General features: G+C 35.0%; 1 protein-coding gene across 1 annotated transcript in view; it reads right to left on the bottom strand.

Annotated features, from left to right (window-relative positions):
* Nucleotides 1-16,024, bottom strand: part of SEC63 (SEC63 homolog, protein translocation regulator) — an 81,472-nt gene that overhangs the window by 14,125 nt on the left and 51,323 nt on the right. The window contains exons 10-17 of the mRNA XM_005883823.2: nt 14,876-14,970; nt 14,643-14,775; nt 12,692-12,784; nt 11,741-11,895; nt 9,893-10,040; nt 5,896-5,978; nt 3,266-3,325; nt 2,897-3,070 (exon numbers count right to left, since the gene is read on the bottom strand). Coding sequence (XP_005883885.2) covers nt 2,897-3,070; nt 3,266-3,325; nt 5,896-5,978; nt 9,893-10,040; nt 11,741-11,895; nt 12,692-12,784; nt 14,643-14,775; nt 14,876-14,970 — 941 coding nt within the window. The remainder of the gene's footprint in view (nt 1-2,896; nt 3,071-3,265; nt 3,326-5,895; nt 5,979-9,892; nt 10,041-11,740; nt 11,896-12,691; nt 12,785-14,642; nt 14,776-14,875; nt 14,971-16,024) is intronic.

The raw sequence follows: 16,024 nt of genomic DNA, 5'->3' as shown, positions 1-16,024 counted from the left end.
TTTAAAAAAGAAAGACAAAAAAATTTTCCTTGGATAATCCATAACATGAATAATTCAAATACAGATAAATGAGAGTTGGCAATATATCACAGTGATAATTTTGTATTTTTCAGAAAGAAAACCAAAGTTCTCTTTAAAATAATAGTAAATAAATAAAATTGATAGGCATTATTAGGCAAGACTAACTGACCAGAGGGAAAACAGATAAAAAATACAAATTACCAACATTAGGAATAAGAGACATAACTACAGATCCAAAAGACATTAAAAATTAAGGATATTATTATTAGCTTTATGTCAATAAAGTTGATAACTCAAGAAGAAATGGACAAATTCCTTGAAAAACACAATTTTGAAAATTGATATAAGAAAAAAGTAGAATATTTTGAGGATAAGAACTCTATAACTAAACCCAGATGGCTTCTCTAGATAATTCTTCCAAATAAGAAAGAAACAAATCCAATCTTACATATACTCTTCCAGGAAAAAGAAAGATAAACTACTTCCTAACTTGTTTAATGAGGTAAACCCAATACAAAACATGTGAAGGATATTACAAGAAAGGAGAATGATAAACCAATATTTTTTCATAAAAACAGATTTAGAAATCCTAAACAAATATTATCAAATCCAGATAAATATTAAAAAAGGATACTATGTTATGACAAATGAGATTTGTTCCAGTAATGCAATGATGGTTTAAAATTTTTTAACACATCAATATAATTCACCATATTAACAGAAAGGAAAAAAATCATAAAATTGTCTCATTAGATGGAGTTTAAAAAGCATTTAATACAATTCAGTATCTGTTCATAAAAATTCTCAGCATGGAAAGAGAGGGGAACACTTTCTTAAAATGATAAAGGATGTCTACAAAAACTCTAGAGCTAACATCACATTTAATATGAAATAATGTTTGCTTTCTCCCCGAGATCAATAAGACATGGATAACCATCTTCACTTCTAATCCACATTACACTGAAAGTTCTAGCCAGTATGTTAACAGAAAAAGGAAGAGCATACAGATTTAAAAAGAAAAAAAAAGCTAAACTGTTATTTCCAGATGGCATAATTGTGTACATAGAAAATCTTTTTAAAAACATCTACAAATGGTGAGAATTACTGTCAATTCATCAAAACTCTTTGATATAAGGTCAATATTTAGAAAATAACTATTTCTATACATCAACAATTAAATATTTTTTTTTTTTTTTTTTTTTTTGGTAGCTTAAACCAGCAGAAGTTTATTGTCTTACAGCTCTGGGGGTTAGAAGTCTGAAATCCAGTTGCTGGCAGGGCCATGTTCTCTATGACTGTTCTATGCCAATGCCACACTATCAATTAATTAATTATGGTGGTTTTATGTTGTCTTGAAATATGGTAGTGTAAGTCCTCAAACTCTTCACTTCTTCAAAATGTTCTTGACTACCATATTTAGATCCTTTGCATTTCCAACTAAAACAATTTTTTCTTTTTTTTGGTGAAAATTGTTTTAGCTGGAAATGCAAAGGATCTAAATATGGTAGTCAAGAACATTTTGAAGAAGTGAAGAGTTTGAGGACTTACACTACCATATTTCAAGACAACATAAAACCACCATAATTAATTAATTGATAGTGTGGCACTGGCACAAGAATAGACAAATAACTAATGAAATGATTTAAGAGTCCATAAACAGATCTGCACATAAACTGTTATAACCATTTGTTTTAAAACAAATCACCATTGCAATTCAGACAAGAAAGGATGATCCTTTTAACAGATGATGCTAGAATAACTGGTCCATAATCCCTATCTCACACTACTCACAAAAATTAATTCAAGATGTATCACAGTGCTAAATATAACAAGTAAAATAATAATACTTCTAAAAGAGAACAAAAATATCTTCATGTTCTTGGGATAGCCAGAAATGTCTTAAACAGGACACAAAAGAACTAATCATAAAAGACTGATGAAATAGACTTCATTAAAATTAAGACCCACCAAAAGCTACCATGAAGAGTAAAAAAGGACTAATATCTAGAATATATACAGGAATCCTACAATTCCATAAGAAGACAAACAACCCAATAGAAAAAGAGGATATCCAAAATGACCAGTAAGCATATGAACAGGTGCTCAACATCATTAATCTGGCAAATACAAATAAAAACCACACACAGGGATACTGCAACAGATCTACCACAGGTGGTTAAAATAAAAAAAAAGATTGGTAAAACCAAATACTGGTGAGGATGTGGAACAAATGGACTCATTATTTGCTGGCAGGAGCATAAAATGGTACAACTTTGGAAGACAGATTCTTTCAATGAGTTAAAACACACACCAATTTTATGACCCAGTAATTCCACTGCTAGGTACCTATCCAAGAAAAATGAATGTCCACAAAATGAAATGTACAAGAATAAGCATAGCACCTTTATTCATAATTGGCAAATACTAGAAACAATCCACATGTCCACCAACTACAGAAGAGAGAAATTGTAGTATATCCATGCAATGGAATAACACACACATACACACACACACACACACACACACACACACACACAAGAATGAACTACTGCTATATACAATAGAGTATCACAAATATGATGTTAAATCAAAGCAACCAAACATAAGTCCACTTACATGAAGTTTAAGAACAGGCAAAACTCATCTATGGTAATAATAGAATAGGGGGAGAGTACAAAGGTGGGTGGAAGGGTCATTGATTGAAAATGGGCACACGGGAGCTTTCTAGGATGGTGGTAAGGTTTTATATCTGGATCTGGGTATCATGAGTACATACATATGTAAAATTTCAGGAGCTGCACACATAAGATTTGAACATTTTAGTGTATGTTATACCTCAATAAAGATAATTATATAATAACAATAATAAACTTACATTCCCAATGACTCCATTTGCTTGCTTTTGTTTCTGTTGCTTTGATTGTGATAAGGGAATAGGTATAGGTTTTTTTTTTACAGTTTTCTTTTTTTTTGATTTAGTGGTTTTCTTGGGTCCTTTACTCTTCTGTTGCCATCCTCCTTTTGTCCTGTTCTTGTTAGTATCGCCTTGCTGTAAATCACATACACACTCAGAAATTATAGCAATAGTTTCATTTGGGAGTCATGGTAATTTTTAAATGGGAATGGCTAAAGTAAACGTTTTCATAAACTGAATGATTCTTCCACAGAAATGTAAATCAGTCAGAAAACGAAACAAAGCATTCCTATCACCAGGAAAGAACTGTAAGAAAACTCAAGTTTTTACCACATCTTCTGCTGGCTGTTCCTCTGCAGCACAGATGGACTGCTCCTTTTCAAATACTTCCTAGAGGAAGCAAGAAGAAAAGTGTAATCTATCAACCTGCACTCATCTTTCAGGTAAGCAAAACAATCTTTCAAATATATCATCAGTAAGTTTTTAAACTGGTGACAATGGGGGTGGAGGGAGGGAGAGAACAGGAAAATTAGCAATCACTAAATGATACTTCAACATTACCTTCTGAAATATCTCACATCTGTCCTGAATATTTTTTGAAAAGTACACTGTACTGAAATTTATAAATGCAATGACTTAAGATATGTACACTCATTATAAACTCAAAAATATTTTAGTTTAAATTTTCACTTTTATTCTAATAGTAATTAGACATGACTATTTTAATGTTATGAAAATTTGAATATATTACATTATTTTCCAACATGAAAATTTCATGAGACAAATATTAGTTTATTCTTTATTGTCAGTGATATTGCTCATTGGGTCTATAACTAAGAAGTGGAACACCAAGAAAATCCACATACCCTAAAGACATCCATCCACCATACAATCCATTTAGAATCAGTACATTTAGCATTTAAATTCCAGTAAGAATCTACACGAGAAGATGACAAGTGATGTGGGTTGTGTTTCATAAATTCCTTGAAATTATTAAAGCTAACAAGTATAAACAATGACAATTGTTAGGCTCTAAACTGTTTGCCTAATTTAGGGGTCTGCTTTTTAAACACTTTATTGGAACACAATGCCCATTTGTGAGTTCAGTAGTTGCTACAGAGACTACATGGGCTATATCACAAAAAATATTTATTAATTGGACCTTTACAGAAAGATTTGCCAACTTCTTATCTAATTCTATCATCTCTGGTTCATTTCTTCATTTATTACTGGGTTTTAATTCTTAATTACTCTGAGGTACAGTTCACACAAAAACTGAACAATAAATACTTGATTCTTTCCCTTCCTCCAAAGCAGTTCTGTTTTCTCTTCTACCAGTTATTCCAGGTATCAACAGCCCAAGGCCGATATTTTGTTCATTTCTCAGGCTGGAAATTCCAAAGTATGTAGGTAGTATAAATTTGGATTCTAAAACCAATCCTGACCACTAGCTTAGTTTCCTCTTCTCCCAGAAGGCACCTCTCATCCAGAATCTGTAACACAAATGCTTCCTTACCACTTGCTACTATAAAATCAACATATTTTGATTTGATATAGCCTACTACAAAAGATGATTCTCCTACCAGAGGTTTTAGACATAGAGTTTAAATGCAGCAAATGTTTCCTACAGATGCTCACAGATCTCAGAGCAGAACAGGCTAAAATCTACCATTAGTTGAATAAACTGAGTTGAAATACTATAGCCTATTAAAAACAAATTACAACTAAAGTTATAACTTGGGAAGTAACATAAATGTAATAGAAACTGAGAAAAACAAGATGCGGAAACATATTAATATGATCACATTTAATAAAGAAGAATGAGAAAAATACCAGTATATATGTATATACATATGTGCACTGTAAAGGTCCAGGTAGTAAATACAAATAGAACCAATGAAGAAACATATGAAAGGATATACACAAGACTAAATTCTAGTCATTGGAGACGGACAAGGGGTTTCCTGAGAGAAGTGAGAGAAGGGATCTGTGATAAAAACATCATTTAAGCCCTGGCCAGTGTGCTAAGCGGTTAGAGCATTGGCCTGAGCACCAAGGGCAGCAGGTTAAATTCCCAGTCAAGGGCATGTACCTGGGTTGCAGGTTTGATCTCTGGCCCTGATCAGGGTGCCTGCAGGAGGCAACCAATTGATGTGTTTCTCTCACATTGCTGTTTCTCTGTCTGCCTGTCTCTCTCTCTCTCTCTCTCAAAATCAATGGAAAAAATATCCTGGGGTGAGGATTATAAAAAAAAAATTAACTTTATGGATAGTCATGCATTAGGATATCTAAAGGGGTGAGCTTCAAAACTGATAATATCAGAAGGGTAGGATTTTAAGTAATATTCACTTCTTCCTTTACTTTTTGCAGTGCCCAAATTTTTTCTCAGACAGCCTGAATTTTTCACATTAAAATTGTGTATTTTCATTATAATTTTTAAATTTTTTATTTAAAAAATTTAAAGGGAGTAAATTCTCTAAAGCAGCGGTCGCCAACTGGTGGTCCGCGGACTACTGGTGGTCCGTGAGGTCCAAAAGGTTGGTGATCGCTGCTCTAAAGAATGGACTGAAAAAGAATAGGTGATGAAATTCTCAACAGTAATCAATAGTAAACTCTGTATAGCACTTAAAAATTTAAGAATTATACCCACATTACCGTTATTATAATGTTTTATAAGGAATTAAACCATCACATGAAAAATTAATTTATTTTCCAAAGTTTTCTTGTGTAAAAACTCATATGAAAAACTATGAGTTAATTTAAAATTTCAAAACAGCTAACATAACTTGCAAAATTAGATTTTGCTATTCAATAGTTTTAATCTGAGAATATATAACTTAAAATGAGAAATTAAATATAAAAACCTTAATACATAACTTTTTCCCCCCTTATATTTATTAGGGTGACATTGGTTACATAACACATAACTTAAAGCATAAAAATACAAATAGACTACTTACTGCCATTGTTTGCCTTGTCAATTTAACCAATACTGTAACTAGGGATCCTACTGTGATGTTGTTGCTGTCTTCATCATCCAATACTGTAAGATGAAAGAAAAAATTTGAGTTAAAAATTAAGCTTTATGTCAATGCAAACAATAAAACTTAACCTACCCAAATGAAGTTGATAATTCAGTATTTTAAATATGTTATATTTTAAACTTACTCAAAAAAATAATGTGATTGCCTACTTTGTATAAGGCCCTCCAATAGATGCCTTCAGCAATGTGCTCATTTAAACCCTTGAACTAGCTCTATGAAGGATTATTGTTACTTCTACTTTAAAGAAGAAACGAAGGTTCAGAAATAAAGTAAAATGCCTAAGGTCACATAATGGCTAAACTGGCACTGCCACATTTCAAACCCAGGTGTTTTTCTTAAACAAAGTATAATGTGAGGACTACCATACCATAGCTTTCTCTCACAGTGATATTAAAAATAGGGTTATGTTACTCCATTGAATTGTGCAAACCTTACAGTCACAAGATTTTACCTGTATGATCAGTGCTGCCTATCAGAATAAACTAAAACTAGTATCATCCTATCTAATAAAAGAGCAATATGCAAACTGACCATCACTCCAACACACAAGATGGCCACCCCCATGTGGTCAAAGATGGCCGGCAGGGGAGGGCAGTTGTGGGTGATCAGGCCAGCAGGGGAGGGCAGCTGGGAGGGACCAGGCCTGAAAGAGAGGGCAGTTGAAGGCAACCAGGCCTGCAGGGGAGGGAAGTTAGGGGTGACCGGGCTGGCAGGGGAGGGCAGTTGGGGGCGACCAGGCTGGCAGGAGAGCAGTTAGGCGTCGATCAGGCTGGCAGGGGAGTGGTTAGGGGGTGATCAGGCTGGCAGGTAGAAGTGGTTAGGGGCAATCGGGCAATCAGGCAAGCAGGCAGGAGAGCGGTTGGGAGCCAGCAGTCCTGGATTGTGAGAGGGATGTCCGACTGCCTGTTTAGTCCTGATCCCAGTGAGGCCTAAACGGGCAGTCGGACATCCCTCGATGGGTCCCAGATTGGACAAGGTGCAGGCTGGGCTGAGAGACACAAACCCCTCCCCCCCTACCCCATGTATGAATATCATGCACCGGGCCTCTAGTATGCCACATAAAAAGGATTAATTTTTAAGGGAAGAACTTCAAGATATTTAAAACTATATTTTGCAATGTTTTTGCAATTAATTTCTTTTATATTTATTTTTTTATTGATTTCAGAGAGGAAGGGGGAGGGAGAGATAGAAACATCAATGGTGAGAGAGAATCATCCATCAGCTGCCTCCTGCACACCCCACACTGGGGATTGAGCCCACAACCCAGCATGTGCCCTAACTGGGAATTGAACCATGACCTCCTTGTTCATAGGTCAATGCTCAACCACTGAGCATACCAGTGGGCTGCAATTAATTTCTTAAAACCATGTTTGCCACACACAGTCCCAAAAGTCTAATAATGAAATAAATTTTAATATTAAAATAACATTAAAATAAACTAACAGTAAAATTAATATAACTTACCAAACATGATCCTGCATTCAAATGTTTTGTTTTTCTACAGATTTTACCTATAAATGTTTTCTTCACTATGCATTTCTGCCTCCAGGTTTTTCTAAATTTGTTGTGTGTATTTTACACAGCTTTAGATAAGCATACTCTGTTCTAGTCTGCACTGACACACCACCAGTTGGAAAAGAATGGCCTCCAACAACCTATAACTACTATCTAAATTACTGGCTGTGAAGTGCAATGGCTGGGCATCAAAAAAGGGTACAATATCCTTTCTTCTGGAAGTCTCCATTACCTCAAACAAAATCTGGGCTACATATTCATCAAGATTGCAAAGCTGTATGTACATGAGCACTGCACATGAATCAACAGCTCTAACAGTGTCTACCTGCCTTCTGACACTTTAAAGCAGCGGTTCTCAACCTGTGGGTCGCGACCCCTTTGGGGGGTCAAACAACCCTTTCACAGGGGTCGCCCAAGACCATTGGAAAACACATATATAATTACATATTGTTGTGATTCATCATCACTATGCTTTAATTATGTTCAATTTGTAACAACATCAAATATTTATATTTACATTTCTTAACAAAAGAAAAATTACGGTTTTAAAGTGGCAACGAAATAAATTTTATGTTGGGGGTCACCACAACATGAGGAACTGTATTAAAGGGTCGTGGCATTAGGAGGTTGAGAACCACTGCTTTAAAGTGAAGAAGAGCTTACTCTATATTTCCTCCAGCAATGTGGGAAAAGGGATCCACCATCTCCAACACTGGATCATGCAGATGCCCCTTTCTGCTTCTATAATTCTACTCTCTTTCCAGTAACTACACTACTCATATTATACATTTGGATAGCATAGTAAAAATATAAATCATCTATACAAAATACTATGGAATGAAACACAGTATAACGTTCTGCAGTAAGACAGAATAATCTTACCTTACACATCTAATAAAGAATCTCTCCCATTGGCCCATGAAACAAAGGGTCACGGGTTTGATTCCTGGTTAAGGGTATGTACCTCAGTTGCAGGCTCGATCCCCGGCCTGGGTCAGGGTGGATGTGGAAGGCAACCAATCATGTCTCTCTCTCACATCAATGTTTCTCTCTATCTCCCACTCCTCCCTCCCTTTCACTCTAAAAATCAATGGAAAAATATCCTTGAGTGAAGATGAAAAAATAATCTCTCCAACATTCATTTTTTTAAAGCAGCATGTACTTTTTACAACCCTTGATTATTATCAAAGAGTATCTCTTCAGTCTCAAACTAGATGTATTAATAGCTTCTAATTAAATTATTATGGTCCTGAATGAAGCTTTGTATGTTTAATGTTTGAAAACTCATGGGCCTACAAGGAAATCCTAACACCCCAACCCCATCAAAGCAGCACCAGTCTTCACTACATGTATCCTATACACCAGCCAAATTGAAACCAGATTGCAATTTAGCTTCCTTTCTCAAACACCCAATCTTTGAGAGCCTTCTATCTCGATTCCAATTAGAATGTAAACTCAATAAGGCAGAATCTTTGTCTTACTACTGCTTCTCCAGCACTCAGAAGTAGTAGTGTCATTCAATATTTGTGAGTGAATAAATGCACAATGTCTGTGCCATTCACTTAACACTTAGCCCAAGATTCCTTATTTTAATCCTATGTTTATGACCTATATCCCCAATCCTATATAATAAAAGCGTAGTATGCAAATTGTCCCCTTGACTGGGAGTTCGTCCGGGGCCAGCCGGGAGAAGGGAGGAAGTACCCAGCCAGGAGCCAGTAGCTGCTAGGGACCCTACCAGTGCACTAATTTTGTGCACTGGGCCTCTAGTTAGACTATAAGCCCTTTAAAGGCTGAAACCATTCCTGATGCATGTTTGTATTCTTGGTCCCACAAGAATGTTAGCACAATAGTAGCTTAATAAATGTCAAAGCTCAGAACAATGCCATAATGAAGGAATGAAGCAGATAATCTCTACTTCGGTCATTTCACGATATTATTCAGCTATTGAAATGGGAACAAACAGGGCAATTATGTAGATAAAATTCACTCCAAGCACACACAGAGGTAAGTCAAGAAAAACACGTGCAATGTGGCACAGAATATGATAATTTTCAAGGCTTCATGAACATAAATAAGTTGGAGTTTTTAATTAATGTTTGAACTACACAGCTATGTTTTTCACACTAATGGATACATTTTAAGTTTCTTTCATTACATCTGGAACTCTTTGATTCCCATTATGAGGATAATAAAAGTAGGACTCTGTTCTCAAAACTATTAAGTGTACATCATTTTCCATCACAGTAAATCTGACAGGTAAATAGGTAATTAGACTCTGTAAGTCTAATTACAAGTTATGTTATTAAATGAAGTGTTTGGAGAATCCTGAGTCAAGCAAACAAGAGCCATTCTATCAAAAGGGAAGCAATATTCCACAAGGAAACCTCCCACTTACCTTGTGATTTTATGTCCAAAGTTATATGTGGAAAACTCCCAAGGACAGCCATAACCTCTTCATATTTTTCATCTTCTAGGAAGTGCAATAGATATTGACGATCTGTTTCTTTTAAACTCACCAAATCCTGAATAGTCTTAATTTTGTACTGAATTAAAAAAAGAAAGAAAATAAATCCTAAAGTCATAAAACTTTTCATAAAAGAAAACTATTAGCATGTTTACTAAAACACAATCCAAGAACTTGTAGAAAAATGTTAAGATTATATATATTTCAAAGCAGCAAATAACAGCTTTATAGCATTTCATGGCCTTTTTCTCCAAGGAAATTTAAATTTAGTATTTATTTATTACAGAGTTAATACAGGGTTATATTTTTTAATTAGAAAAAATAAAAGTTATAGGGAAAAATTAGTATTCATATAGAATCTTGACCCACACAAGAACTACTGTCATTTCAGTGCTCAGTTTTCTGACCTTTATTCAATTTTAATGCTAAGAATATGACTTTATCTCCAAGTACAGCTGTATCCTACGGAATATTCTCATTTTTTTATTGTCTAAATATAGCTATCTGTTATTACAGTAATATCTATCTTATCTAAATGGATACTTAGGAGTGTTCTTTAATTTTCAGGTGTTTAGTGCTAGTCACTAATTTTTATTTTCACAGACATGGATTAGATCACGAGGTATGTGAAATGCCTGCTTTTGGATTCTTAAATCTTCAATTGTAACCTAAAATGTGATCGAACTTATAAGCATAATAACACAATTACTTGAAAGGAGAACTCTAATGCAAATTTCTAATATACATTAGTTTTACCTTAATATACTATCAATCTAATGTCCATCTTCTGCCTACTTTGTCTAATGCATACAAACTAATGTTTAAAATCTACAAAATTACGATTTTGTTCAGTATTTTCTTGTGTTTCCTCAAGTTTTTCATTTATCTTAAGATTCATTATCATGTCTTTACTATAAACCGTGTTTTCTAAATAAGAATTATCTTGCCCAGCCGGTGTGGCTCAGTGGTTGAACATTGACTTATGAACCAGGAGTTCATAGTCAGGGCACATACCCAGGTTGTAGGCTCAATACCCAGTAGGGGGTGTGCAGTAGGCAGCCAATCGATGCTTCTCTCTCATCACTGATGTTTCTATCTCTCCCTCTCCCTTCCTCTCTGAAATCAATAAAAAAAGTATTTAAAATATATATATGTGTATATTTTTAAAGCACTATCTTTATTTGATCTACTTATTTTTAATACATTTTATTGATTTTTTACAGAGAGGAAGGGAGAGGGATAGACAGTTAGAAACATCGATGAGAGAGAAACATCGATCAGCTGCCTCCTGTATACTTCCCACTGGGGATGTGCCCGCAACCAAGGTACATGCCCTTGACCAGAATTGAACCTGGGACTTTTCAGTCCACAGACCGACACTCTATCCACTGAGCCAAACCAGTTAGGGCTAATCTACTTATTTTGAACACTTATTCTCTTCACTCTAAACTAATAAACCACTGCCCAACATTTAACCCACAAATAAAATTATTGCAAAGTATACAGTGCATTTTTACTTAGTGCATTTATTTTTAGTAACGTAATATAAAGAACAAAGTGTTAACTGCTAAAAATGCACTGACCCCGTACTAAAATCACTTACAGTAGTAAGATATTAAACAGCTACCTGACAGAACCACTTGAGGGAGTTTCAGAATGTTTAAGATATTTTAAATCTAAGTAATTCATAGTAACAATTTCTAGAAAACTTTCATTCATGTTATCTTTAAGTGACATGACAAACTGCTTAAAACCAATTTTAAAGTAGCAAAGAATTACCTTTTTATGATTAGAAACCCTTCTAAGATTGTCCTCTTCAATGTGAGGGAGCTGCAGAAGGGGAGACTTGAACTGCTGAAGGCCTTGCACCGCCATCTGAGAAAGCTTCATGCAGTTTTCTAGGGATGCCAAACTTGGAGCACGAAACTCCCTTTCTTAGAAAGAATAGGAGGAAAAGAAAAGACAGAGCTGGACTTTCTACATGTTGAGGAGTATACAATGCATGACAAACTAAGATTCACTATCCCGAACCCCTCAAATTTTAAAATCTTAGTGTTGATTTTCCTTTAAAAGTTACTGGATAAAATACTACACACACACACACACACACACACACACACACACACACACACACACTTGGTTAAATGTATATTATCCAGCAACAACCATTGATTTAATAGAAAAATTCTTCGTATTACCTCCAAAAACAGCAAGTTATCAGAAATTATCAGTATCAAGAACATACTAACAGCATGCCAATAACTGACATCATCCATATTAACAAACAACAACCACTGCCTCCTTTTTTAAGGGCCTCTCTCTCCCTTTCCATTACAGACCACAAACTCCCTCATTCTTTTTTTCCTCATGCAAAAAAAGCACTACATATCAGAGGAATCATCATTACATCACTTAAAGAATTATTTTAAACTCATTGTTAAAATACAGAATAACCCAACTCCAACAAAATCAGAAGAAAAGGATATTTTAAATCTTTCAAATAATAATAAAACATGAAAAAAATAAAATTAAAACATAAGTTGTGATAAACACTTACATGGTGGAAAACATAAGGAAAAAAATAAGAAAAACCATAAATAAATGTGAGAAAGCTGATTCAATTTATAGACAGAATTACGGTAAGTACCCATAAATCTTAAAACTATGAAGAGTAATCTACATATGCTTGCAAGGAAAAGTATGACATAATTAATTACATCTCCTCCTCACCTTCACGGCTCCGAGCCATTATTATTAGTTGGCAGATTACATTAACCATTTCTTGAAGTAGGGCAGGGCATTTTTTCAGCATAAATTGCTGATCTGCAAAACAATGAAAAACCTGACAAATCATTCTATCTTTATAATTAAAACATCTTTATCACCTATAGTCCAAGACTAATACAAATTTAAGGTACCCTACAAATATTGCCCATGACCTCAGAATTTTACAGGTTGAACCTAATAGTATCTACTCAATATATCATCACAATCAGTCAGAAAACCCAAACTCAGATTAGATGTTTCAAAGGCCAAATTTTAATATTATGGTATTAGGCTTTATCAATCAATTCCCTACCCAATTAATCTTTAGCTTAATCTTACTATATTTAAGAACTTTAAGAATTTTCTTCTTGTGCATTAAAGTTTCTATGAGTAGAATTATGGATAAATCCAAAGGCTAAGATTGAGAATAAATGTACAGAGAGGAAGAGGAGAAATGAGGGGGAGATGCTTTCATTTATTCTATATAATAAAAGCCTAATATGCAAATAGACCGAATGGCAGAATGACCATCGGAATGACTGGTCACTATAATGTGCACTGACCATCAGGGGGCAGACACTCAACACAGGAGCTACCCCCAGCCTGCAGGCCCCAACCAGCGGCAACGGTGGGGGGCAGGGCCAGCAAGGGGGCAGCACCAGGACAGCCAAGGCATGTGCGAGCGGGGGCCCCAATCATCCCGCCGGTCACCCCACAGATTGGCCCTGATTGCCGGCCAGGCCTAGGGACCCTACTATGCACGAATTTCATGCACTGGGCCTCTAGTACTGCATATAATAGTTAACCATTAAGATCATCCATTGGATTAATACTCAAGCTAAAAAAATTTTGTTCCCTACCTCTTAGGTATTTGGTAAAAATGGAGATGGTTTATATCTGTACAAAATATTAGAAACAGAATTATTATTTAACTTGCAACTCTAATAACAATGCTTAAATAGTGCTCCCTCATGCCATCATAAGCAAACTATCCTATCACCAATCACTGAGCATCAACTGGCCTTGTTTTCAGAGGCATTTGATTGTATTACTGACTTAAAAGGATCATTCAGAAAGAACATTTATTCCCTGAGAATAACTTTCTTTTATAACTTCAATTGAGCCCTCGTGTTGTGCAGGAGGCAGCTGATAGATGTTTCTAACTCTCTATCCCTCTCCCTTCCTCTCTGTAAAAAAAAATCAATAAAATATATTTAAAAACAACAGCAACACATATCATAGTAACAAAAAAAATTAAAGTAGACCGGCCAGTGTAGCACAATGGTTGAGCCTCGACCTATGAGGTCACGGTTCGATTCCTGGTCAGGGCACATGCTGATCAGTGATTCTCTCTCATCATGGATGTTTCTATTTCTCTCTCCCTCTCTGACATCAATAAAAAAAAATACTTAAAAAAAAACTTCTATTGAAATGATACAAGTGAAGAAGAAACGACACTTGAGTTTATGACAGCCCTGGAAACACCACTGTCTCAATCTACTGCCTTTCTTTTAAGTAAGTATTTATGAAGCTTTAACTAGAGATTAACCATTCTTTGGTAACAACTCCTAGAGAGTGGTGGGTGGAGCAATGGAGTTGAGATATTTGTTGTGAAATCAATGTTTTCTCATCCCCTCCCTGCAAAGCCTTACAAAATCCTTTTTTTAAAAGTCATTAGGAATTATTACATAATCTGCAACTGACTAAACATTTCTCATATATTCTCTCACTTTCACATTTTAACATTTGCTCTAACATCTGACTTACTTAGACCTTCAAAGTATTTGTGAAGTAATTATGTAGCATGTCGATTTCTTTTTAAAAAGCCCTTGAGCAATTATTTGATTGAGCAAAAAATAACAGTGACTAAAACAGTGCACCATGAAGTCTAATTAAATCCACATATCACAAATACCTTCTTCAAGGGTCTCAGGAATTTTCATTCTAGCAAGATGACACAGTAAAAGAACTCTCGCCTTCAGGCTATATGGACATGTAAGTGGAGCTTCATTCTTCTTTAAATTAATGCTGCCAATTTCTCTGATTAGCTAGAGTAAATAAAATAATTATTCAAAAATACACATCTAAAAAAAAGCATTAACTTTAATATGTAAATGCTTATCAAGGAATGTAGGAGATAGGACTAACCTGAGGTATTAGAATATTATCTGTTGGTCTGCTTGTGGCATCTTTATTATACTGAGGATCAAATTCAGAGGCTGCAGCCAAAACCATGATAAGACCTAAGGAAACAAAAGACATATGAAGGTAAATACATATATTTGCTCACCTGTTAATTTCCCTGCTATGATACTTCATTAATCCTAGGGTGAGGCAATTTTCCAACTATACACAATGCTTAAAAGCCATGTGAACTCCACTACTAACAAGTATTAATTTATTCCATAAAAAAGCCTCACTTTTTAAAACATGCACAATGTTACCTATCGCAAGTGAATATAAATATAAATCAAATTAAGGACCCCAAAGCAACTAGATGCATTAAAATCACTTCAAATAATGTCTGTTTCTAGACCTAACCATGTGTTCTACAGAAACTTTCTATAGAGCATTAAATATTCCATGTGATATTAATAAATGTTATGTGAAAAAAGGGGGCTCTATGGTTAAATATGGGAAATAATGAGTTAAAAAGAGTTACATGTTTCTTTGCTTTAGGACTACTCAGAGCCTTCAATAAACTAAAATATACTGTCATTTACAGAAACTTTTATTATAGAACTCTGGAGGGTTTGGGAGAATAGTGTTCCTTGAAAAACACATGAGTCGCAGCCTCATACAGGGTGGGGTGAAAGTAGGTTTACTGTTGTGAGTGGGTGGAACACAGAGTTCATTCTTTTATTATTATTTATTAATTATTGTATTTTCCATACAATTATAAACCTACTTTTGCCCTACCCGAATATTAGCATTACTCTTGTAAGCCTATACAAGCTCTTTCATGACTGGCACTAGAGTTATCAATCTCACCTTACAGCAGAAAATACACACAACGTGTTCACAAAAAGCAGGGCAACACAGAGGTTAAGCGCCTAAAACCCTAGAGCAGGGGTGGGCAACCCCTGGCATGCATGCCAAACATGGCACGCCAGTAACTTTTGCTGGCACGCGAAACCCTCACTTATAATCTTTCATTTACAATTTTTTTCTTAATATCGACTTTTTTATTTTCAGATAAATTCAGTGTAGGTGCATCTTAGATAAATAAATAATTTTACATAACAAGTTATCTTAAAGACCATAGACATGGATTGACGAGAGAGGGGAAGAGCAATT

Source organism: Myotis brandtii, unplaced genomic scaffold (assembly GCF_000412655.1).
Source record: "Myotis brandtii unplaced genomic scaffold, ASM41265v1 scaffold8, whole genome shotgun sequence".
Lineage (NCBI taxonomy): Eukaryota > Metazoa > Chordata > Mammalia > Chiroptera > Vespertilionidae > Myotis > Myotis brandtii.
Note: the sequence above shows the minus strand (reverse complement) of the source record. Positions and strands in the feature narration are given on the sequence as shown.